Here is a 24,907-nt window from a genome sequence, read left to right as displayed (position 1 = left end):
TACCCTGCATGGAGGTTCCTGGATGAGGCTTCTGGGGCTTCTCCCTGGGGCTGTGCTCCTCCTCAGTGCTTCCTGAGTGCTTCAGCTGCCAAGGGAGGGGTCACATGGCTGCTGAGGAAGGAGCTCTGTGGTGGCCTTCGTTCCCATTTGACAGACTGGGAAGGTGAAGCCCAGAGAAGAGAAGGCAATAAGGGCTAGAAGGAAGAGCTAGGCTTTGGCTCCAGAGACACAGGCCTCAGCTCAGGTGACTTAGCTTGGACATTTGCTGTGGGGAAAAACCACCCTTTCTTCGTGGAGTATAGAGCACTTTCTCCCCCTTTGTAGACCACCGGGTTTGCATGACTCCCACCCCCTGGGCTCCACTGTGGGCTGGGATCCTGGAGAGTAGGTGCGATCTCATCTTGCCCAGACCAGACTTCTTGTCCTGTGGGGGGTTATCTCCACTCACTCCCACAGCAACCCTACAAGGCAGGGGTTACCATAAGCCCCAATCTCTGTGTGAGGGAATGGATGCCCAAGGAGCTCAAGTGACTTGCCCACAGCCATACAGCCAGTGGGTGATGGAACTGTGATTCCAATCCCCACTGGCTAGTGACACTGTCCAGGTTGTGACAGGGCATCCCACCAGGGTGTCCCTGGGGCTGTGGACGGGCCAAGTCCCTAAACAATGCAGGGCCCGACTCCCACAGGAGCAACAGGCGACAGCAATTGTAGATTCATCCCTCTTCAGCTGTCCCGACCCAGGTGTGCGGAAGCCACCCCCACGTGGACTGAATAGGTCTTAGAGATGCAGGTAGTATGGGAGGGGAAGGCGTTAAGAGGCAATAAGGGATTTCTGCCTCTCAGTGGGCAGATGGGACCTCAAGCAATCCACTTAAAGAATCGGTCTCGGGGCGCCTGGGTGGCTCAGTGGATTGGGCCTCTGCCTTCCGGTCAGGTCATGATCTCGGCGTCCTGGGATTGAGCCCCGCATCAGGCTCTCTGCTCAGAAGGGAGCCTGCTTCCCCCTCTCTCTGCCTGCTTCTCTGCCTGCTTGTGATCTCTGTCTGTCAAATAAATAAATATCTTAAAAAAAAAAAAAAGGAATCGGTCTCATTACCATAGGTACCTCCAAGTTTGTGGAGTGGGCCGTACGGACACTTGCCATGGTTCCATGGCTATGGACACGTGATGGCTGGACAGATGAACAGAGTTCAGCCACTGCCATCCCCCACCCTGCCCATCCCCCGGGGCTACCTGGAGGAGGTGGCCAGTGCAATAAGCAGGGCCTGGAGGACGCCGCGGATGAACACAATGGGGTTCTTTCTGGTAATGAAGAAGTAAAGCAGGGGCAGGATGAAGAGGCCGTGGACCACCAGCCCACACACCACGGTGATGGCATAGAAGCCCAGCTTCTTTCTGATGGCAGTGGGGTCGTCCATCTCCAGGATCTTGCCGGCAATGAGGAACACGATGCCGAAGGGGAAGTACCTGGGGGCAGGGTGTGGACTGGCAGCCAGCTCAGGGCCAGGCAGGCAGGGGTCCCAGGCAGCCTTGGCACCGCATCACTGCCTGGCCCAGGGCCTCCTGAGCTTCCCGGGGCTCCCGTGAGGACCGAATGAGACTATATACCAACGTGCCCAGCACATAGTGTCATTTGTACCCAGACCCTCAACCAGCCCAGCCCTGCACAACTTCTGGCCTCTGTGCCTTCCTGTCTAGGCCTTTGAGGAGTGCCCTGACCTCAGCAGGCCTTCCTTTCAACCCAGCAGTGTCACAGACTTCATGCGTGACCTCCGGCAGGCCTCCGCATTTCCCCATCTGAATGGTTGGACTAGAAGATTCCTAAGGCCTGAGCTCTGAACCAAGAGTGGCAGCTGGTTCTTGCTTCCAGTGTTCCCCTTCTCTAAAAGCTGACCTGATGAGACTCCATGTGATGGGGAAACTGGGCCAGGAGAACAGGGCCACGATTTGCTTGGAACTTTCCTCCAATGGGCCTGACTAGGCCAGAAAGGACAGGGCCAGGGCTGGAACCAGGCCTGGTCAGGGCTGCTGGGGGTGGGGGGGAAGGGGGGGAACCTGAGGGAAAATGTGTTAGCTCTGGAGGCCACAGGCCAGGCCTGAGCCTCCTGGGCAGCTTTCTGCTTACGCTAGGAAAGCAGAGGAAGGGACTGTGTCCCTCCATGGGCACAAGGCAGGGCTGCAAGGGGGCAGGGTGAAGGCAGAAGAGGGCGCTCCCGCCCCCACGAGGCTTACCACACTGCCACCGCCACGATCTTCATGACGGACTCATTGAGGCACTGGCAGAAGCTGACTAGAGGGGTTCCGTTGTCACCCATACGGCCCAGCATGATGCCTACAGGGGCAGGGACACACAAACTTATCATGGATGCCACAGACTGAGATGAAGAGGTGCACCGGCACACACTGGTGGCAGAGCGGGGACAGAGCCACACATGCATGCAGCCCGCAGGCCTTGGCGGACTTCCCAGCAGCCTTTGACATACCAGTGCTTCCCCCCACCTCTCCCTTCCTTCTCCTCAGTCTCCACCACTGGACCAGGAATCTCCTCTCGTCCTCCTCTCTTCCATAAAAAGGCTCCCTGCCAAACACCTCCCACTGGCTCCCTGAACCCTCAGACCATCACCAAGTTCCCTGCTGCTCCAGCCCCCAGTCCATCTGACCCCTGTCCATACCTCCCACCTCCACCTGGCGCCAGTTTTCAACTCCTCACTATGCTCTGGCATCACTGGCCTTCCTTATGTTTCTAGAATACATCAAGCTTCTCACTGACGCAGGGCCTTTGCCCACGTAGGACCTGGTGCCTGAAACACTGGCCACCCAGCTCTGCACACAGCCTGAAGACGCGCCAGGCCCCTCAGCACATTCCCTGTTTGTTCTGCTCTGTCTCATCTCTTTCTGATCTATTTATATCACTTATTACAACTTATAACTATTATTTTCCAGTTGTCTGTTGTTCCTTCCCGTCTCCTCCAGCAGAAAGTTAGCTCTGTGAGGGCAACAACAGAATTGCCTTTGCCGGCATATTGTAGGTGCTCAATGATAAGCACCCAATGACTGAAGGAGCAAAGGAACGAATAATAAAGCCTTTCCTGGAGCCCCTATTGTTCCCTTACCTCCAGGAGTACCATCAAGCCGCTCCTGAAACAGTGAGAAGGGACAGCTGTCCCTTCTGGTGACACAATAAAAGCACTCTGTGGTTACCCTTGGAAAGCTTACTGGCAGTGTGCTTGGAGGGACTCACTGCCTAGCTCAGCTAGGGAGAAGCAGGGCTGGGATTTGAACCCTGGCCTATGTGACTCCAGAGAGAGGCTGTTTCCCTGCCCCAGAAGCCTTGAGCCAACACTGTCCACAGAAGAGCTACCACATGGTGATGGGATGACATGCGGACCCTGTTGCTGTGGGGAGAAGAGGCTCAAGTTGGAGGTAACACAGCCTAGCCCTGCTCGTCTGGCCTGTGGAAGGCTGGCTGAGCTCAGACCGAGGTCCCCTGCCAGCTCTATCCCTCCTCTTCCTGATTAAATCAACCTCCACTTACAGTTCCCTGGAGGCACCTAAGGGCTCTGGCTGCCTGGGTGCGAGTGTGCACGGGACCCAGGGTGTGGCAAGAGGCCTCCTGCAATAGTTAAGGCCAATGAGGCCTTAACATCAGCCATGTCCCAACACCAGAAAGGAGCTGGGAGAGGAGGTTGTGTGGAAGGGACCAAAGAAAGCCCCATCCGGAATAGCTGTGTAAGTGTGCATGCTCACACTCAGATGTGGGCAAACACAGACAGATCTGCACACACACCTGGGCACACATGCACAAACACAGACTGACAGGTGGGCAGTCACATACATCCAGTCAACACTTAGTGAACTGAGTCCAAGGGTCCTGGGTTTCTCTCGCTCTGCCAGCAGACGTCCTGTTTATATGTTCCCACCACTAAGAGAGGTGGCTGGGGAGGAGGACTATCCACTGGGGACCGATGACCAGATGTGCTGTGAGCACTTCCAAGCACCACCCTGTCACACACTCAGGTCCCTGAGGCCCTGGCCTCTCTGTGTGCCTGAACTTTGAGCCAAGACGATAAGAGCTTCCTTATCCCCCATGGCCCATCCATTCATCCAGCCATCCACTCATCTCTCCAACAGATTTTCCCGCGTGCCTGCTCCCGCCACTCTGTGTGGTGGGCTGTGGGGATCAATAGGGAACAAGCCAGGCGCATCTCTGCATGGAGTTCACACCGGCTTCTGGGCAACTTCAACAGAAACAGATAGATAACTGCAGTAGGTCAAACATTTAAGGAGGAACATGGGGCACCTGACCAGTCTAGGGGGTTGGGGACACGATGCTAATGTAGACCTTCATCCCCGGGCAAGGAAGGGAAAGTTGCAGGGGAGAGGAAGGGATAGGAACAGCCAAGCGGCAGGAAGGGGGAAAGTCTTCGGGGAGGCGGCTTCCGGAAACCGGAAACCGGAAACCGGAAACTGAAAGGCAGCATGGCGGGCGGGGGAAAGAAAGCGGGAGCGGAGGAGCTGGGAGGCAGGCTGGGCCAGGTCGTTCAGAGCTCCGCTTGGGCCCCCCTTTCTGAGTGCGCTGGAGAGCCACTGGAGGCTTTTTGCAGGACTTTGCGAGCCAGTGAGGAGGACACACCGGGACAGGAGGCTCTTGCAGAAACGAGGTGAGAAATGATGGTAGCCTTGAACCACAGTGCTGGCAGAGGGCAGAGGAAATGTGGGCTCCGAGAGAGGTTTCAGAGATAGACCTGACAGATCTGGATGTGGGCTAAGGCAGAGGCCAGGGCAGAAAATGGGGCCCGGCTACCCAGTGTGAGCAACCAGGGGGACTGTGAGAAAACCTTGTGGAGAAGTCAGGAAAGTAGGAGAGGCTCTCCCAGGCGCTTATCCCAGGATGAAGAGGGAGGTTGATGCCAATTTTAGAGTAAGACTCACAATGACCTCTGACATGGTTTAGAAGGACAAGATGGGGATTGACTAGCTAGATTGTTCTGGATGGCTTGTCCCCAAGAAGGGGAAGGGTTTTGTGTATGTGTGTGTTGGTACTGGTGGCGAGGGCACTGCTGGCAGAGGTAGGCCCATAGGTTTTATGGGATCTGAAGCTTATACAGTTTGGGGCCCTCTCTAAGAAAAAGAATACTTTTTTTTTTTTTTTTTTTTTTTTTTTTTTGGTAAGAATGTACAGAAAGGCCTTTGCAAGTTAAGCTTTGCTTGCTTCATGGTAATAGCCTATGGTTGGGGGCCCTGGCAGCTCCCAGAGAAGAGTAGCAAAGGGCAGCGTGTGGTCAGGGAGGCCAACTGTGGGCCCTGAGAAAGGACACATACATGTCTGAGGAGGCAGTTGGTCAGTGAGAAGCTCCCGTGGGAGATGGAGGGAAGAAATAAGGGGGCTTTAGAGAGATGGTGATGACTGAGAGCGTTTTAGATTTTTCCTGTTCTTTATTGTAACCTCCCCTCACCCTGCTCCAGGATCCCCAGACCTCAATAAAATGGAACAGGCTGCTGGGAGGGAGTCTAAGGGATGGTCATCTTTAAGAGCAAGCTGACACTCCTGAAGGCCGACTAGCACCCAGGGATGGAGAATTCCGAGTGAGGAACCCTGTCACCAGCAGGGGGGAGGGTGGGAGACACCTCTCAGTAATGGAATGGGGACTTGAGCCACTCCACTGGATAGGAGAGAAAAGAACCACCTGGAAGATGGGAGACTCCAGGTTATTCACATCGGTAGGTATAGGTGGCAAAGGATGGATGCAGAAGGGGACTGGTTCCAGGCCACTGCGGGGCGGGGGGGAGGGCAGCACATACCCATGGTGGCAGAGAAGATGACGATGCCCAGCACATTCATGCCATCGATGGTGTCAGGCTCTGACTTGTAAACAACCTCAGGTGGTGGGGTCAGATCCAGGGCGAAGTTCTGAACACGAGAGCCATTCTCTTCCTGGATCCCGTAGATGAGGATCTGCCGAGAAGGGGCCTCCTCGGATGCCATCTTGGGGGATTTGACAACGGGGGTGGTCTTGGTGCGGTACTAGTGGACAACACCCCAACCAGGAAGGAGTCAGGGCCAAATACTGTTCTTAATATCATCATCAAGAACAATCATAACATCTTGGAGGCACCTTTGTATGCAGTCAAGAACTATTTGATTGACAATAACCCTGTGAGGTAGGCAAGAGTATTACCAAGATTTCATCAAAAAGAAAATTGAGATTCCTTCAGCCATGGACACACTCCCCAGCCATGTGTCTCCCCAAGCCTTCCTCCATCTTCTTCCTTCTCTGCAACATTGCACCCATCTGGGTTCCCCTCTATCCATGTCCTCTTCTACCCAGATAATTTTCCATTCACTCATCTATCCCTCCCAAGCATCCATTTTCCATCCATCTAACTGCCAGCCAGCCCTGCCTGCCACTGATGGAAACTTGGACCTTCTCTTTGAAAAGCTCAGGTTGCCCCAAGCTTTCTTGAAGAGAAGATCCATTTGGGAGGAACTGAACCTCCAAGCCTCTTCCTTTCCTCCTCTGCCCCAGGGCATTCGTGGGTCTTTCCCCCTCACTCCTTGGGCCCACTCCTAGGAGCCCAAACAGGGAGTCTTCTATCCTCCCAACACCACAGTGTCAATGAGGTAGGCCTTCTGGGGAGGGGGCAATCAGGAAATATATGGGCCCTCAACTTTCTGTGCCTCAGTGTCTTCATCTCTAAAATGGGTGTCAGAGTCGTACCTAGCTTGTTAGATTAAATGAGACAACATACATGAAGTGTTTAGAACAGCACCTGGTGTGTGGGATCCCTTATGTGGCCATCGCCACTGGTATGCCACCACCACCATCATCATCATCATTCCAACACTGAACATGCTGTGGTGGACGCCAGGGAAGCAAAGAGGAACTGGACACGAATTCTGCACTGAGAGCTTTGGAAAGGGAGTGAGCTACTTTGCCTCAGGGAGTCAGCTTCACAAAGAAGGAGATATTTGAGCAGGGTCTTGAAGGATGGGTAGGAGTTTGCCTGAAGAGAAAGGCATTCCAGGTGGGCGTGAGGTAGAGCAACATTCAGTGTTTCTTTCTCACACCTTCAATAATTCCCCATCACTACTGGAATAAAATCAGAACTACCTCGCCTTGCATTCAGGGCCAGTCACTCTCTGGCTCATTTCATAGACAAGGCCCAGGAGATTAGGAAAGATACAGTGATTAGCTCAAGGTTTCACAGCTTCTTATTTTGGAGCCTTCTCTCCAACCCTCAGCCTCTTCCTTTGTGTCCTCGCTCCCAATGCAGGGCCCAGCCCAGGCAAGGGGGACGGGAAATGCTTGCTGGATTGTCAACCAACAAGCCGACATTTTATGAGGGGAAAAGAATTAGAAAGTATTAGAAGGGCAGACAAAAATTGGTGCACAAGGATATTTACCATCATTTTTTCCAAAAAGGAAACACTTTGAAAACAGCCTTGAAGCCCACCGGAAGGAGGGATGGCCCCACCGTGGGCTCTTATATCCCCACAAATATTGTATTTTAAAGAAACACTTAATAACCAGGGCCAATGCTCATGCTGTAATGAGTGTGGGGGAAAAGCAAGATACACACCGTCTGTGCACCATTATCCTGATTTTGTTTTTCCAAAACATATTTAAGCAGAGAGAAAAGACTAGAAGTGTCCCACCTAGTACCAACTGTTGCTTGGTCCTAGAACAAGAGATGATTTTAATTTTCTACTCTGTACTTGGAGTATTTTCCTAATATTTTACACTGAGCATGATTAATATTCTTGCTCCCAGGAAAAAGGGTTATTTTGTTTTGTTTTGTTTTGGTTTATTTTTAAAAGATTTTTATTTATTTATTTCAGAGAGAGAACACAAGCAAGGGGAGAGGCAGAGGAAGAGGGTTAGGACCCTGGGATCAGGACCTGAGCCGAAGGCAGTGGCTTAACCGACTGAGCCAGTCAGTTGCCCCAAAAAGTGTTATTTTAAAAAGAAAGAGAAAACAGGCTTAGATGCCAGATAGGCCTGGGTTTCCTGATTAGTTAGCAGTGTTGTTTACTAGCTGTAAAACCTTGAGCAGTTCTGGGGTACCTGGGTGGCTCAGTGGGTTAAGTCCTCTGCCTTCGGCTCGAGTCATGATCCCAGGGTCCTGGAATCGAGCCCCGAGTCAGGCTCTCTGCTCAGTCGGTAACCTGCTTCCCCCTCTCTCTCTGCCTGCCTCTCTGCCTACTTGTGATCTCTGTGAAATAAATAAATAAAATCTTAAAAAAAAACAAAACAAAAAAACCTTGAGCAGTTCCTTTAATCCTTCTGAGCCTCCAGCCTCAATTCCCTCATTGGGGACGGGGGACTGGCGCACGGAGTGCAGGCTTACTGTGAGGACCCAGTGATTCAGGGTGTGTGAGCAGGGGTAAACCTCCCCCAACCCTGTCAGTTCTCTTCCCAAGAAGCTGGAACCATGGGTAGGGGTTGGCCAGGGGAGGCTGTAAGGATTTCAGTCTCCCCACTTTCCCTGCTCTCCAGCATCTGGCCCCAGGAGTCAGGGAGACTTGCTGAGTAAACCTGACACCCCCCAGCCTGGCCCAGGCTGGCCATGGCTGCCCCGCTTCCTTGCCCTGGGACCCACTCACCTGTTTGAATGTGGCTTCCACCAGGTTGGCTGGGAACATGTTCCTGGGAAGAGAGTCAGTTACTGAAGAATTCCAGAGGCCAGGACAGGAAGGCCCATGGGGTCATCTGAACACTTCCCTTGGCAGGCAAGGCCTTCCATGACCTAGCCCACCTCTCTCTGACCTTTCCTCTTCCTACCACCAATCACGTGTAACCCCCACCCTCCCCAATCCCCAGTACTCAAAACTCCAACACCAATTGCATATGGTTCCCCAGAAACACTGCATACTTCTCCAGCAGCCAGGCCTTGGTCTGCACTGTTCCTTCTGCCTACAGTGTCCTTCCTGCTTCTCTGGCTAGCTCCTACTCCAGCCAGTCAGAGGCCCTGCCTTCTCTGATTGCTGGCCAACTCTGCAGTCCTTTCCTTGGGGGTCACCCACGCTCCAGAGTGCTGCAGTGTGGCCCCGGCTTACCGGTCTGCACCCTCCCCCAGCCTGGCCTCCCAGAAAAGTCAGTTCCTATCTTATCTGTGGTGCCCAACACGGGACCTGCCACATAAATGAGATCGTAATTCCTATCAACATTATTTTCATAAAGCTAAAGGAAGAGAGATCTTGTCCTACCAGTATATATATGTGTGTGTGTGTGTGTATATATGTATATATATATATATATATAGTATAAAGATAGAATTTATGGTATAATATTGACACAGCTGTCAACGGAAAAATTAGGAGAATAGAACCTAGTACATCTAAGTACCTCATTTAAAAAAAAAAGTGTATTTATTTGTTTTAGTAATTGCTACACCCAACATGGAGGTATATAGCCATGACCCTGAGATCAAGAGTCCCCCGCAATCCCGACTGAGCCAGCCAGGCGCTCCTGAGTACTTCGTTTTTGATAAAAGTCATTTCATAGATCAGTGAGAAAAGGAAGGATTTGTCATAGAGTACTATGTAGGTGAACCAACTATTTAAATTTTAAAAAAAAGTTAGATCCCTATTTATGCTTTGCATCAAAATAAATTCCAGATAGGTTAAAGAAATAAATAATTTTTAAAATGAAGCCATAAAAAGCTAGAAGAAAATATATGTTAGTATTTTTCAGATCTCAAAATATGGAAGGACCGTCTAAGATAAAAAAAAAAAAGAGCAATTAAAAAATATCAATAGACTTTACCAAATAAAAATTAAGAATGTTCTAAGTGCAGCACAGTATCCTGGGTTGAATTTGGGGGGCAGAAAAAAAAGACATTAGTGGAAAGACTGGTGAGATGCAAACAGGGTCTGTAATTTAGTTAATAGTGTTGTACTAATTTAGTTTCGCAGTTTCTACATCTGTGCCGTCGTTATGTATGCTGCTAACATCAGGGAAAGCTGGGTGAAAGGTATGTGGGAACTCTCTCCTGTGTTTGCAACTTTTCTGTACACTTGCAATTATGCCAGAATAAAAAGCTAAATTGAGAAGTTCTCTAAAACGCATTCAAATACAAATAAAATTATAAAGCAAATGACAAACTAGGGAAACTATGTGACAAAGCATTATCATCCTAAATCTAGAAAGAGCTTTTATCAATCTTGTTTTTGTCTCCTTGTTCACTGTCTCTTTCCAGAACACTAGATTCCTGGAAGGTAGAGAGCTCGGTTTTGTTCCCTGCTGGGTCCCAGCGACTGGAAGACTGGCTGGCACGTAACAGGCCCTTGGCATATATTTGCTGCATAAATAATGGGACCACAGGAACACTAGGACCGCAACAGAAAAATGATTGGAAGTCATGGCCAGGCAATTCACCTCACAAAAGAAGGACCGTAAGTAGCCCAATAAAGCTTTTCTAAAATGTTCCTCTTCATCGATAAATTAGGCATTTTCACCTCTCAAACTGGTAAAGGATTTTTCGATGACAGTACTCAACACTGAGCAGGTTTGGTGACATGTCCAGCCCCCCCCCCACCCCTGCTTCTGTAAGGAAATTTGCAATTCCCGTTGCACCTTTGTCTATATAATCCACGTCCAGGAATCTTTCCTAAATCACAGGTGTGCACAAAGATTTTTGTTCGTGTGCTTGCATCTTCTCAAACAGGCCATATGGACTGGCCTTACCACTCACTCCTGCTCTTGGCAAATCTCTTGGCTTTCAAGACTCTGCTCATATACAGTTATATACGAGAGTATGGTGTGCGTGACTTCTTAACCTTACACCCCAACAGTCGCTGTTGGAAAGCGGAAACTATTAATTTTTTTCTTCACTGTTGCTAAAATATAGGTTCAATGTGAACATATGGCAGGAGGAAAGGAGCTTAGAAAGAGCTAGCAAGACAGAAAGAGTGGGTCCTGGCTTTTCCCACTAATTTTAGCTTTGTCGCGAGAGAAGCAGCAGCCTTCTGAGGAGACTGGGGATCCCAGGGACTGGGATCTCAGAAGCTCAAATGAGCCCCTCCTCCCCCGCCCCTGCAGTTTTAAGCAGATTCCTTCCACCGGAATAATATCTGCCTGCAAGGTCTTTTGACATTAATCAGACCCGAAGCCCCAAAGCCAGGGTTAGCGCTGGGGGCTCACCAGACACACAGCTGCCAGAATGCACCGGTCCACTGGGCTTGGGCCCTCGTGACCAGAGGGAAGGATGCTCAGGCTGTACCCGTGGCTCAGAGTTTGAAAATCTCTCCTGGGCACAACCCCTGAGATGCAAGGGACTTACAAGGTGGTTTTCTAATGAAACTTCACAGGAAGGATGCTTTAGCCTGAGCAGAGACTAGGAGCATTCAAGTTGTCGGAGACCAAATGGAGCTTATACCTGGGATATACATTTCTTTACAATCCCCTTGAAAATTAGATTTATTTATTTATTTATTTATTTTAAAAGATTTTATTTCTTTGTTTGTCAGAGAGAGAGCGCGCACACAGGCACGCAGAGTGGCAGGCAGAGTCAGAGGGAGAAGCAGGCTCCCTGCCGAGCAAGGAGCCTGATGTGGGACTCTATCCCAGAATGCTGGGATCATGACCTGAACAGAAGGCAGCCGTTTAATTCACTGAGCCACCTAGGTGTCCCGAAAATTAGAATAATTTAAAATGTGGGTTGTAGCCAGTACAACTGGTTGCCTACACAGTCTCCATTCTCTCCTTCCTTAATAATGGGAGACCCGGCATGTTACGGGACCAGTGGGGCTCTGCCGTCAAACCCTATTTCCCAGCCTCTCTCACCAAAGGGATGGTGCAGGAGATGAAGTGGGAGTCATGGGTGGTGCTTTCAGGAAACTCTTGGAAACGTGCCCGCTCAGCCAGGACCCTTTGATCCTTTCCTCCAACTGTTTTCTTTCTGCTTGGAACATGGGTGTAATAGCTAGAGCTTCTGCAACCTTCTTGGAACATGAGACACACTGACGATAAAAGCTAAGTGGTAAACATGGTGGGGGAGTATGGGATCCTGCTGCCCACAAACTGCCCATCGCTGGACTGCTGATTTGGGAGACAATGAAAGCCTTTACCACAGTTCAGCCTCCGCTGTTCTGGCTTTCTCTTAACTAGCTGCCAATAGCAATCCCTAACTAATACACATGGCTCATACTCACAATCGATGAACTCATCCTTTAGACTTTAATGAAGAATTATACTTTTGATTATTAAACAGGAATATGTACAACATTTTCTTTTGGCGATGAGTGCCCATGGGAAGTCTTCCCATTTGCCCCATGAAGCCTATGCTTCCCATGGCGTCAATGCGACGTAACGTGCTTGGGAGACATTAGCAGCCATGCCCATCAAGTATACACACCCTCTGGCCTGGGCCTTCCCACATGCACTTGGGGCAGAGCCACAGCCTGCCAGCCCTTCTCCTTACCTATTCAAAGTCCCAAGACTATGATGCTCCAAACTTGCCCCTAATCCATATGTCCCCAACCCCCAAGCATGGCCCCTGAGGGCTGTATCCCATCCCTTACCGGGTAACTGGGAGCTGTAAATAGAGCCAAGTGATTACTTTATCTCTCTGGTGTTTTAATAGGATTGGAAAGAAAGAAGGGGCCCCACTCTGATTAGCAGCCACTCATGTGGGTGGTTTTCTGTGAGGCTGCACTGTGAGCAGACGTCAGTTTCCTGGAGCCTTGGGAAATGAATTCATGTCTCAGGAAGCTGTCTGGGGACATGGCATGTTGTGTTCCTTTGGAATCTTCTTTGAGAGAGGGCTGCGTATCTTCCTGGCCCTGTGGTATGCTGCTGGCCTTACTCCACTGCTCACTTAGCCCCTGCATCTCTCTGACTGATCACGGGTTACAGCTGCCTGCACTTCCCCGTTCCCTGCCTTGGCTGTCCCTGTTCTCCCTCAGTTATCGACACTCACTGTCCATCTGCTCTGGGCCACAGTGAGTTTGAGAGGGCCCCTGAACCCTTGGTCCTGGTGTTCTCATTTTCCGCACAGCCTCTTGGAAGGTCAGAGCATCTAGGAAGAGTTTCCGCGAGTGTCTATCCTAAGACAGAGGACAGCCTGGTGCAGGACTTGCATTCGCTCCCTCTCTGGACAGTGTCTTTGCCCAGAGCAGGTGCCTTATAAGGGGGAGAGAGTGAATGGACCGGAGGTGGCTGCACCCCAAATAGGGCATCCCCCTGCCTCCAGTCACATCCTGACCACTTTGCTCTGCCCCAGTCCATCCTTCCCAGACTCACCAGCTTCCTGTTTCTAACATAACAGCCAACCCCTCAGCCTGGGTTCAAGATCTTCAAGGTTGGGTTCTGCACTGTCCTCCCAACCTCATCTCCCAGAACCCACCTCCAGAAGCTTCTGCTTACTGGCGTGTAGGCCTTTGTGTTTCAGAACCACAGAGCTAGAAGGGATCTTGAAAACCACTGGGGAAACCAAGGCCTGGAAGGGCCACACTGAGCCTTACTTACAGAGTTATGACAAGACTTCCTATCCCCAAGGTTCTCGTTCCCCGTCCCAGGAACCATGTGACCTCTCTCTGCAGCCCCACTCTCTGAGAAACAGCGACCGTGATGTCCAACCACTCAGCTCTGCAAAACAGCTTGCCTTGGGGTTGAGAGCAACTGGGGAAAAGTCTAAAACCAGAAGGATCAATTTTCACCACGTGAAAAGCAACCAAGAGCAGGAGCCACTCCTGGAACATTTGACTCTGACATGTGTGTCCGATCCAGAGCCCTCAGCCCCTCTGCAGGGGAGGCCATGGTGATGAGGGCGGGGACTCCCGAGCACCAGCTCCTTCCACCATGAGGAAAGGCTGTTTCAAATCATAGAATCCAAGAAAGGATGAATCATAGCCACCAACTCTTAGAAATAACGGATCTCAGAAACGAAGCTTCTCAAAATTCTTTTTCCCTCGGCCTCTAGGATACCTGCTGTCCCGGTGCCCCTCCTGGCCCTCTGCTGCTCCTCTCTGTCAGCTCTACACAAACCTCCACCATGGCCGGGGGCCGAGGCTCAGCATGGGCCTCTGAGCCACACGCTCTGGACCTTCTCCCTGAGCAGGTGAGTCTCCTCTCCCGGCCCTGACCCCAACCCCATCGGTGACCCCGTGTCGCACGCCTGCCTTCAGCAAACCCTGAGCACCTCCTCTGAGCTGTTCTCGGCTCCAGGATGCAGCAGGGAACAGATTTGTAAAGATCTAGCCCTCATGGAACGTATGTTACTCCAGTGGGGGAGACACAAGAAGAAATAAAAAATACATACAGACAAGATAATGACAGGTAGTAATGAGGACTGTGAGGAGAGAGGGTGACGGAAGTTAGGTGGTCCCTCTGAAGAGGTGACACAGAGCAGGGGTGGAGTGAGGGCAGGAGCCATGAACCCCGGCAAGAAGGTCCATCCAGGCAGAGGCTGTGATGAGGACGGGATGACATGGGCATTTGGGGAATGGCAGGAGGCCAGCGGGGCTGGAGGGAGGGGAGGGACGTTGGAGCAGAGGTCACAGGTGGTGGGGGTGTGGCAGAGGCATCAAGAAGGAGGGGCCTGTAGGCCATAGTGAGCACTGTGGGGCGTGCTGACGTGAGGAGGCCTGAGCACGATCCCTTTGGCCGCTGTGCTGAGACCAGACCCGAGGGAAGCAGAAAGCAGGGTGCTGCAGTTGGACCCTCTAGTGAGAGGTGAGAGTGGTCGGGGAGAGGGTGAGACTGGCACAGGGGGACAGAAGGGACAAGGTCTGGGATATTATTTCGAAGGTAGAGCTGACAGAATTTGCCAACAAACTGGATGCAGGATGTGAGAGAATGAGAGAAGGTGGCCCAAGATAGGCAGCCTCCTCCTCTGTCTCCAGCTCAGACTCTCCCAAAGACTCAGATGCACCAGCCAGCCACCAGCGGACACCTTCCCCAGCATGTCCCCACCTGCTCCAGCATTGTCATTTGACTCGGTGACCTCACAGCTGGGTGTTCAGGCCACTGGGATCAGCACTGCCGCCTCCTCCAACCCCCTCCTCCCTTCTGCCCTGCCTGGCTCCGGCTGGCTTTACCTTCTGACAGCCTTCAGTCTACCCTTTCCCTGTGCCCAGGGCTGGCATCGTGTCCCTCTCCATGCCTGTCCTCCTCTCCTCCCCCTGCCTCCCCTTTCACCCCCACTCTGCAGTGGAGTGAGTCTTTTGAATGGGATCATGCCGCTTCTGTTTCAAGCCCATTTCCTATGGCCTGAGTCACATTGTCCTTCATGATAGGACCCCTTTGCTTCCCCAGCAGTGACTGTCTACTCCCCTCTGCCCCAGTGCTCCAGTCACTCTGAGTGGGTGAGGATTTCTCCCCATGCTTTCCTCAGGACCTTTGCACACCTTCGCCTCCACGAAGAATGGGCTCCCGCCTCCTCGGCCGTGCCACTCATCCCTCCCTTTGCCTCCCCTGAGCCTGCTCTTTGCACTCTCCCACAGCCCCTGCCTCCCTCATTGCGACTCCCACCCCAGACATTTGTTGCTCTCTATTCGTGTGACCCTTTCTCTCCTCTGGGACTGCGGCCAGGCTGGAGTGGCTAGCACAGGGCAGGCATTGGCAAGAGTGAATGAGTGATGGAGAGGAGGGGCATGGCCAGCATGGAGTCTTGGGAAAAGGGGTTCAGACTTGGAGGCATTGCTGGGTCTACAGAACTTTCCTGGGAGGAGGGCTCAGGTCCCGGACGCAGGTTAGCCACATCCACGTGGCTCAGGCAGGGGCACCACCAGGCAAAAATCACTGCCCTTGGAGTCAGACCCATGCTGAATCCCAGCTCCATGACTTGCCCCCTGGATGACCCTGGAAGAGTCACGTCATCTCTTGAGCCTCACTCCCTCGTCTGCAAGAAGAGGACCAAGAGGAGGACCAGCAAGGAAAAGATGGTGGGGTAGTGATGTATGGCCTTCCCCAGTCGAGGCTGGGTGCACACAGGCAAGCTCAGCCAGTCAGGGAACACCTGCTGATGCTGGCCCAGGGCCAGGCTGCATGCTGGGGTGTGGCTTCCAGGAGGGCCGACCCTGTCCTGCCCCCGAGGTGCTCCCAGTCTGATGGAGGCAGGCAGCACAGTGTGAATCCAGCGGACAGCATGGGGGCTGAGGGGACAGAGACGCTGTGGCCACAAGAAATCAAGAGCAGACCCCGAGCACCCCCTCCCTGTGACCTATGGGGCCTCCAGCAGACACGCGGGGCCGGGCCTCTGGAGTCGGTGGCCCCAGCCCAGGACTGGCATTCCCGAGCAGGGCGTCCATGTGAGCCTTACCGGATGAGGTCCAGCAGGGCATCGGCAGAGCTCATGATGGCCTTCCCGCTCTGCTCTGTCATCTCCTTCTGGGCCGCGCCACCCGGGTGAATGATGGAGACCATGATGATGCCCACAATGACAGCCACGAAGGTGGTCCACAGGTAGTAAGCCACGGTGAGGATGCCCAGGCGGCTGGAGGTCTTGGGATCCAGGGATGCGAGGCCGGACATCAAGCTGGGAGAGCGACATGGGTTAGGGTCTGGGGGTGGGGGGTGTTCACTCAGGTGAACCCACTCCCCCCCCCCCGGCTCTGCCCAGCACCCTCCCAGAGCTGGAGGGACCACGTGGGCCTGCCCCCCCGCAGCAATCCAGTCCTGTGCTCCCCCGCCCCAGCCTGGTTTCCTGCTCTGTCCTCTGGGTCATGTCCAGGGGCAGCAACCATACCCCTGCACACCTCCAGGCCTTTGCCACTGCTGTTTCCGTGGGCATCTTCCCAGGTGACTCCGCTCTACCTGAGTGCTTCTCACTAGGTAAGACCAAGCGCAGTGTCACCTCTCTGGTGACATTGTGGACTGCCTGCCTGTCCCTGGGGTCAGGAGCCCATTCTGGGGCTTCTGCAGCCCCTGGCCTCTGTCACGACCCTGGTTGTCACTGTCTACCTGTCTCTCTCATCAGACTGAGGACACGCGAGGAGAGGGGCAGGTGTGACTTCTCTTGTGTGTCCCCAGTGCGTGTGTAGCATGAGCTCTAGGGGCCACCACTGCGCAGTGGGTTACTGCAGGCTTGCTGAATGAACTAGTGATGGCGGCAAGTTAGAGCCCTGGGCTGGGTTCCAGTCCTGGCTCTGCCTAGGGGATATCTTTGGGTGTCAGGATCCCATCTCTGAAACGGCGTGGGCGCGGTGTTTCTTGGCGAGGCGCCACGCTGTGGCCATCTTGGGCTACCGCCTGGGTCCAGATTTCCCTTGCCACCGTCTTGGGAGGTTGTTTTGAGGGGGCTTATGGGTCTCCCTCATTCCCAGCTCCTCCCTGCCCCTGCCTGCCTTGCCCTGAGCTCCCGGCCTTCCAGTTCGGGTCAGCCCCCGAGCTGCTCTCCTCCCGGCTGTTGGCAGGGTGGGGTTGAGAGATTAGTTAAGAAGATGCCTGTGCTTTGCTTTGCTGCCCAAAGGATTTTCCCGCAAAGCCCTTTCATTCTTCCAGATAAAGGAAGTATTTGTCTGCTTGTAATCACGTAAACAAGAGTGGATAATCCCTCCCCATCCTGCTCCTCTTGTCATTAGACTACAGGCGGGCAGCACCCCCCATCCAGCCCAGAGCGTAGCAGGCTTCTGGTCCACCTTGGGCTGCAGCTGCTGCCTGAGTGCCTTGCTCTTCCGCGCTCTGTCAAGACACAGTTGAAGGGTCCCCTCCAGGATGCCTTCCCTGACCACTGGCTGGGGACAAGGCTCCTTATTTGAGCTTCCACAGGCCCAGTGCAGTCCTCTGTCTCAGCCCCCACCACACTGAGTTGCCTACTGTTTGGGACCTGGCTGGGGTCTGTTCAGTCCTGGGTCCGCAGAGCCGGGCATGGGGCCCAGTCACGTGCAGCTTGGTAGCCATTTGCTGAACGAAGGAGTGAGTGAATGAATGAATGAATGGATGGATGGATGGATGTTTACAATCTCCTTTCATCCCTTGTCTGCCAGTATGCCATATGTTAGTGATGGGCTTAGGGTGGGTCTCAGGCATAAATCCTGAAGGGCTTATAATGAGATTGTGTAGGCAAGGGAAATGGGGGGCTGCCTTGCAATTATAATCCACCAGAGAGATTATCCCCAGCCTGGGGCCAGCACATCAGCCCCGGGCCAACAACCCCTTGACTGCAACAAATCCCCCACAGCCAAGTCCAACTGCTCACAGGGAAGTGGGGATCCTGAGAGGATGACCTGCCTGAGGTCACGTGGAACACTAGCGGCCTGCTGAATCAGAACACAGGCCCCTAACTCCAGGCCTCTTTCCTTGATGTATTTATTTATGTCTTTAATGCATGCCCACTCCATGCCATGCCATGAGTCTACAGAAGGAAATCAGAATCACTCCCCAGCCTCAAGCTGCTCCTGGTGTGGCCCGAGGACAGGACAGAGATAGACTGAGACATTTTAGTACAAGTGGACCCAAGAAAATAGGAGCCAGGGTGGCTGCATTGGTACCATAGGTGAGAGGACAAGGATGTGCTATCTTTTATCAGAGGAAGAAGGGATCACTTCTAGCTAGGAGAGTCAGAAAGGATGTCCTGGAGGAGTGGGCATTTGAGTGGTTCTTGGGAGGATGAGGAGGATTTGGAGATGGGGCAGATATCCCAGGCAGTGAGATAGCAGCAGCCAACAGGGAGGCTGGCAAGTGTGGGCACAGTGTGGTCAGAGCTCAGGTCAAATGAGAGAAACAGTGATATGTGGGGATACAGACCGTGCTCAGGAGGGGGGGTGTGGCCTTGAGTGCCAGGCCAAGAGGGACAGAGGGAAAGGTGGGTTCCAGTGTGATTCATCCAGGAGAATGTGCTGGCTGTCTGAAAAGGGAAAACTCCTTAAATCTGAGAACATCTAAGTGTACTGGGAGAGACCCTAAAGTGGTATTTGTGAGAGCAAACACCTGGGACTGACCTAAGAATGCCAATGCAGAATTAGATTGGGACTCGGGGCCTGGGTGGCTCAGTGGGTTGGGCCTCTGCCTTCGGCTTGGGTCATGGTCTTGGGGTCCTGGGATCGAGTCCCGCGTCGGGCTCTCTGCTCAGGCTCTCTGCTCAGGCTCTCTGCTCAGCAGGGAGCCTGCTTCCCCCTCTCTCTCTGCCTGACTCTGCCTAGCTGGGATCTCTGTCTGTCAAAAAATAAAAATAAAAAAAAGATCAGGACTCAGGCCCCTAATTTATCAGTGCAGAATTAGATTAAAAGTTACAGCATACCCACGCAGTGGCGTTCTAAGCAGCATTAGGAGCGACGGTGTCATTGGAAAGATGTTCTTATTGAAGGTTAGGTGGAAAAATTAAGGTCTGAGCTAGTCTGTAGCCCTGTGGGGAGCCCCAGAGCCACCTCTGACAGAGGTCCCTCTCCAGGATTGGGGTCCAGATGCCCTGCACAGACATGCTTGGGGGATTGTGCACGAGAGGCGTCCATGACCATCAGATCGCAAAAAGGGGCAAAGGGTTCCTCAGAAGGCCACCCTGAAGAGGATGAGGTCTAACAAAGAGGTGGTTCCAACTCAGGGACCCACCAGGATGTGGGAAGGGAGGGAGTGTAGATTCTAGATACAGCAAGAGAGGCCCCAACCCAGGGGCTCTGGAAAGGAGACGGCTGATGGATAACATGGAAAGAATTCCATCCCCTGGCCTCCAAGGAGTTCCCCTCTGGAACCTCCAAATTGGAAGGGTTTTCCTGCTGACTGGAGAGGGGAGGCAGGAGCTCGCCGGGAGGGAGCCGCTGGTAAAAGCTGACGGAGCCTCCAGGTTGGTGACCATGGGAGTTGGCAGAGGCGAAGGAGACCGGAAGCTCAGTAGAGGAAAGCCTGGACCCCGCATGCACGTGGGCCATTCCAGGGACTCATGTTAACAAGAAAGCAAGTTCAAGGTCCCACCTCTGATCAGAGTGGGCTCCTCTGAGGTCTCAGGCTTTCCGGCCAAGCTGTTAAATTGACCTTTCTGAGAACCTACAAGCTGGGGGAGGGTTGTGAGGACTCGAATGGATATGCACAGAAAAAAACTTACTAGCAAGAGAGATTTTACAGTAGCTTTCTTGGGGAGGCGGGATTATGGGTGATTTTCATTCTGTTGTATTGTTTATCTGTGTTCTCTATTATTTCTAGAATGAGCTTGTCTTACTGGTGTGATGGAAAACACAATCCCTGGAGTACCAGGTAGCCACAGAAACCATAATTTATCTGGACCTTAAATGTCCCCAAACACCTGAACATCCACCTCATCTGATCCTTAAAAAACATTCTAAGTCGGTGCTGCCCTATGGAATTACAAGGTAGGCTACAATTGTAAAATTTTAAATTTTCTAGTAGTCACATTTTAAGTAAAAAAAAAAGTAAAGTTCATTTTTTTGTGAAATTCATTTTAATAATACTTTATTTAACCCAGTCTATCCAAAATACTATCATTTCAGTACATAATCAATATAAAAATGTTTACACTGCTTCAGGTGTTAAAATTTTAAATTAATTTCTTAAAAAAGTTAAACTCTTCAGTTGCACATTTCAAGGGTTCAGTAGCCCATTTATGACTAGTGATTATCATATTGGACTATGCAGTTGGAGTTACAGAGAAGGAAAATAGAGCTCAGGGAGGGGGAGATAATTGGCCAAGCCACCCTGCTGGGAAGCTGTGGAGTCAAGACTGGAACATGGGTTTCTGATTCAGAACCCTGCGGAGCTTCCCCTGCTCCCAGTGCCTCTCCGCTGTACCGAGCTGGTTTAACTCCTGTGGAAGAAAAGTGTCTTTCCGTTTTGGCTGCCCATGATTGGAATGTAAAGGAGCTCATGTCATGCCTCTACAGTTCAACCCTCAGAGTTGACGACTTGCACCGTGAAGGATTTGTGGTGGTGGCCCCCCCGTCTTTGGAGGTATCCAAGTAGAGCCTGGATGACCAGCCACCTGCTCAGCCGTTTGATCAAGGCTTCTAGACTGAGGGGGAGATTCTGTGAGGATGACCCTTCTGGCACATAATTTACAGTGAGGGGAGAAAAGGTAACCTTGCCTCACCTACTCCCAGTCTGGTTAGGAGCTCCTTGGAACCCCCATGGTCCTTCAGGACCCTGGGGAAGAGCCTCAGGTTGCTGAGAGGTCTGGGACTCGCCCTGGAGCCATATGGCTGCCAGCCAGAGCCGAGAGATTGTGGATGAAGAGACTGCAGTGACTGGGGAGCCGGCTGGGCTCAAGGGCTCAAGGGCCCAGCCTGTTTCGATCTGGGAACTGCTCCACTTTCAGGGGTGGGGGAAGGGAGGCAGCAGCTGCTGGGCTTCTCATGGAGGGCAAAAGAGGCTGTTTACTGGCCGGCACCTGGTTCTAGCACCAGCCGCTGAGGTGGGGATCATGCCCACCTGACCCCGGGAGCCACCACTGCTGCCGTGCCCTGCGCTGGGGACAGTGGACAGAACACCTGGACTATTGGCCACTCCCCACCCCCACCCCATTTGAAGTCCTTGGTGGCTCACCGCTGCCCTCAGAATTTTGCGCCCTCCTTCATGGCCTTAGGTCCAGTGCGGCGTGACTCAGTCTCCAGCTCCTCGCCCGTGCTCCAGCCACCCTGGTCTCCCTGCTGCTCCCTGAACCACCTTTGCACGGTTACTCCTTCAACCTGGAACTCTCTATCTTTCCACACACACACATATCCCCAACCCCACCCATTTCCACCTGCGCTTTCTACAGCCAGCCTAGATGTCCTTTCTTCTGGGAAGCCTTCCTTGAGGTGCCGCCTCACCCTCTGCCGGAGGAAACCCAGTGCTTCCCAGTTAGTTAGGGGCCACTCTACTGGTATGCTCACCTCTGAATCTCCAGAGCCCAGCCAGTAAGCTGGCAGGGCATGAGTGTTGGGGAAGCAAGGAATTCCAGAGGAACCCAGTCCCCTTACCCCTGCCCCTCCTGCTTCCCTTTCCTGTCCCCTCCTACTGCTGCTCACCTATCCAGTCTCCACTCTGGCACCACCTCCCTTGGAAGGCCCCTTTGAGCCCACCTGGCTGGGTGAGGAAGCTCCCGCCTGCTCCCACTCATATCCCTCAACAGCTGGGAGCCCTCGTCAAGTTCCCAACCTCTGTGTGCCTCAGTTTCCACAGGAGGATCAAACGGAGGTCATGACGGCTCATGGTGAGGGGTAATCTAGGTTTAGCGCGGTGGCTGGTACATCATAAATATTCAGTACGTTCCAGTTACTAGCGTTCGCTCTAGCATGTTGTCATCCCTTCTGAGACTGCCTGCCCTGGTGGACCGTGAGCTCCTCCAGGGAAGGGCCGGATCGGGCTCAGTGTAGGTCCTCAGAGCCCAGGGCCTGGCCTGGTCCGGGTGCAGGTTTGTTGAGTGTGTGATGTTAAACCAGGATGCCATTCTAGACGAGACTGCTAAAAGGTCAACTTAGCTCTGATGACCGTAGCCACCCAGTGTGGGTTCCCTGAGAGCAGGTCCCCTAGACCAGCTTTGGCCCTTTGCCAGGTTTAAGGGACTCCCTGGCACTGTGTGTGTGATGTTGGCACTGGAACTTCTGGGAGGCACTGTCTCAGGCAGTGTCCTCTCCCGGGTGAAGAGAATCTGAGAGGGTCCCTGGAGGTGTGATCCAGCGCTCTTCTTTCAGCCTCCCCTCCCTGGTCATTTTTATCAATGGCTTGGCCAAGGCCACTGAGAGCCTGTGGATCAGATCTGGGGAGGACAGGAAGCTGGGAGGAGTGGCTAACGTGTGAGACGAGGAAGTTGGGACCACGCAGACCCCAGCAGGCTGGGACCTCGGGCCAGTTCTAACCTGATAAAACTGAGCACAGACATATGTTGGGCCAGACCTGGCTTCCACAACTGGGGAGAGCACAGACTTTGGAGTGGGGGCGGGGGGCTGAGCCACAGCAGTAGCACATGGGAAGGGACTTCAGGATTGGTTTGCTGCTAGCCGGCTGAGTCATGTAGGGAATGGGGCTGCTGAAGGGCCAGTGGGCCCTCCACCTGTGGGGCCAGAAGCCTGGAAGCTATGGACGAGGCCATGGATGTGTGCTGACATTGAGATCCACCGGGAAAAGGATAGGGACAGAGGTGTGTGCCTTGCTGCTGAGGTAGGTGGTGATGGAGTTGTGGGCCTGGGGAACCAGTTGTGGGGTGGGATCTGTGGAGCAGGGAGCAGAGCAAACCTGTGGAATGTTGGGATTTGGGGGGGCGGTGGTTGAGGCAAGTGACAGGGAAGTTCTCAGCTCAGCACCAAGAATAACTTTCTGCCCTGGAAGGGACCACCTTGAGAAGTAGTGAATTCCCATTGACTGTAGGTGTGTAGGCAACTTGCGATGGCCACCCCATAAGTAGATTCAAAGTCTGGTTTACTAGCATGACAACACCCAGAGTCACAACATCCCAGCACTAGGATGTCTGGGACAGGAAGGAGCCCAGAGCCCCATGGCCAAGGCCCCGGGTTCTGGCCTCAGCTGACCCAGTCAGGGAGGCTCCCCCAAGCCGGCCCTGGGATGCAGCTGCAGAGAGTCCATCAGAAAGGCGGATGGAAGGAGGCATCTGGGGGTCCACAAGAATCCCTTTAGCCCTTCCAAGCATCATGGTTTGCATTCTCCCTGGAGCAGATGACAGGCCCAGCAGCTGACAGCAAGTGCCACGTTAGCGCCGCGTTACTCTTCCCAGATGGCTCTGCCACACCCCCTCCTTCACGCCAGCTCTTTCTAAGACCTGAGGCAGGATGCCCAGACTCCCACTTGGCTAAAGTCAGGGTCATCTGGTCCCAGTACCCCCTACCCAGGGCACACGTTTCTCTACCGCCTTTGCTTGCACACTTCAGAGGACAGAGAACTCACTACGTTCTGTCAGCTCCTCCATATGGGCTAGCTATGCTTATTAGAAAGTCCTTCCCAGTGTCAGAATGAAATCCACATTCAGGGAAGAGAATTTCCCATTCTGGGCTCAGCCCTGCCCTCTACAGCTACACGGACCAAAGCTCTTTGGTTCCACTGTAGATGTTGTAGGGCTCAGAGTGCAGAGGTGGGGTGGGAAAGGAGGAGGGCTGGATTGGGGGGCGGGCACAGGGCCAGGCATAGGTTCTAGCGGGACACCGCAGCCTTGCCATCCCCAACTGCCCCCTGAAGGTCCCTCCTTCCCAGCAGACCGCTGGGCACCAGAACAATGCTTCATTGGGTCTTGCAGATAACAAGCTCACAACTAATGTGCACCTAACCAGCTTGAAGAGAATCAAAAGTAGAAGTTGGAGGAGCCACAGCTGCAGCCCTCGGAGCTCACGGTCTGACCATCGACCATTCTAGTCACCTAGTCACCTTCTACCAGGAGGGCAATAAGGGTCTCGTCCATTCCTAACTCCGTGAGAGCTGAACTCCTATGCTTTCTTTCACCCAAGGCAAAGAACGTCAGGTGTGAGGGAGCCAGAGGATTCCCACGGAGGGCCACTCTGCTCTACAGTGGCAGACGGTTGTTGTCTCTGCCATGAGGAACAGCATCCTTGGGATGTCTGGTTATGGCCAGTGCCCCCATGTCATGGGTAGAAGTCCCCCACCCCCAGAGTTGAAAGGAACATGGGTCTCCTGCCTCCTCTCCCTCCGCCAGCAGGGTTCCTGCTGTCTCTCCACTGAGGGCTCAGGCTGGGCTGCCCAAGTGAGGCTCTCTCCAGCTCAAATGAGACCCTCCAGGGCTGTGGCTCCCCACAGACAAGGGCAGTGGAGCTTTTCACAACCTCCCCTGCCTCCCCAAACTCTGCTATGTCCCCAGCCTGCCCCATGTTGAACACTGGCTCTGGGTGCTGAGGGTCCCAGGAACGAATGGGGTGGGTTCGTGGTCCTCAAGGAGCTCCCGCCAGTTGATGGAGAGACCTGTACTGGGCAACACAGGACCTTGGGTTCCGGCTGTGATGGGGAGAGGCCAGAAGCAGGGCCTAGCCCAGCCTGGGAGAATCTAGGCTTCCCGGAGGAGGTGGCTGCTGAAT

The 24,907-nt window shown here is 53.2% G+C and overlaps 1 protein-coding gene and 1 long non-coding RNA gene across 2 annotated transcripts in view; one reads left to right on the top strand and one right to left on the bottom strand.

Moving 5' to 3' along the window:
* Window positions 1-24,907, bottom strand: part of SLC1A7 (solute carrier family 1 member 7) — a 45,847-nt gene that overhangs the window by 6,297 nt on the left and 14,643 nt on the right. The window contains exons 3-7 of the mRNA XM_045999651.1: window positions 16,267-16,482; window positions 8,609-8,651; window positions 5,806-6,028; window positions 2,236-2,335; window positions 1,237-1,470 (exon numbers count right to left, since the gene is read on the bottom strand). Coding sequence (XP_045855607.1) covers window positions 1,237-1,470; window positions 2,236-2,335; window positions 5,806-6,028; window positions 8,609-8,651; window positions 16,267-16,482 — 816 coding nt within the window. The remainder of the gene's footprint in view (window positions 1-1,236; window positions 1,471-2,235; window positions 2,336-5,805; window positions 6,029-8,608; window positions 8,652-16,266; window positions 16,483-24,907) is intronic.
* On the top strand, window positions 4,529-20,862 carry LOC123938338. Its single transcript, XR_006817718.1, has 5 exons — window positions 4,529-4,664; window positions 10,204-10,399; window positions 13,927-14,064; window positions 20,082-20,248; window positions 20,777-20,862. It is a non-coding gene; the product is annotated as an uncharacterized LOC123938338 (long non-coding RNA).

Source organism: Meles meles, chromosome 1 (assembly GCF_922984935.1).
Source record: "Meles meles chromosome 1, mMelMel3.1 paternal haplotype, whole genome shotgun sequence".
Classification (NCBI taxonomy): Eukaryota; Metazoa; Chordata; class Mammalia; order Carnivora; family Mustelidae; genus Meles; species Meles meles.
The sequence above is the reverse complement of the archived record's forward strand: the minus strand, read 5'-3'. Positions and strand labels throughout refer to the sequence as shown.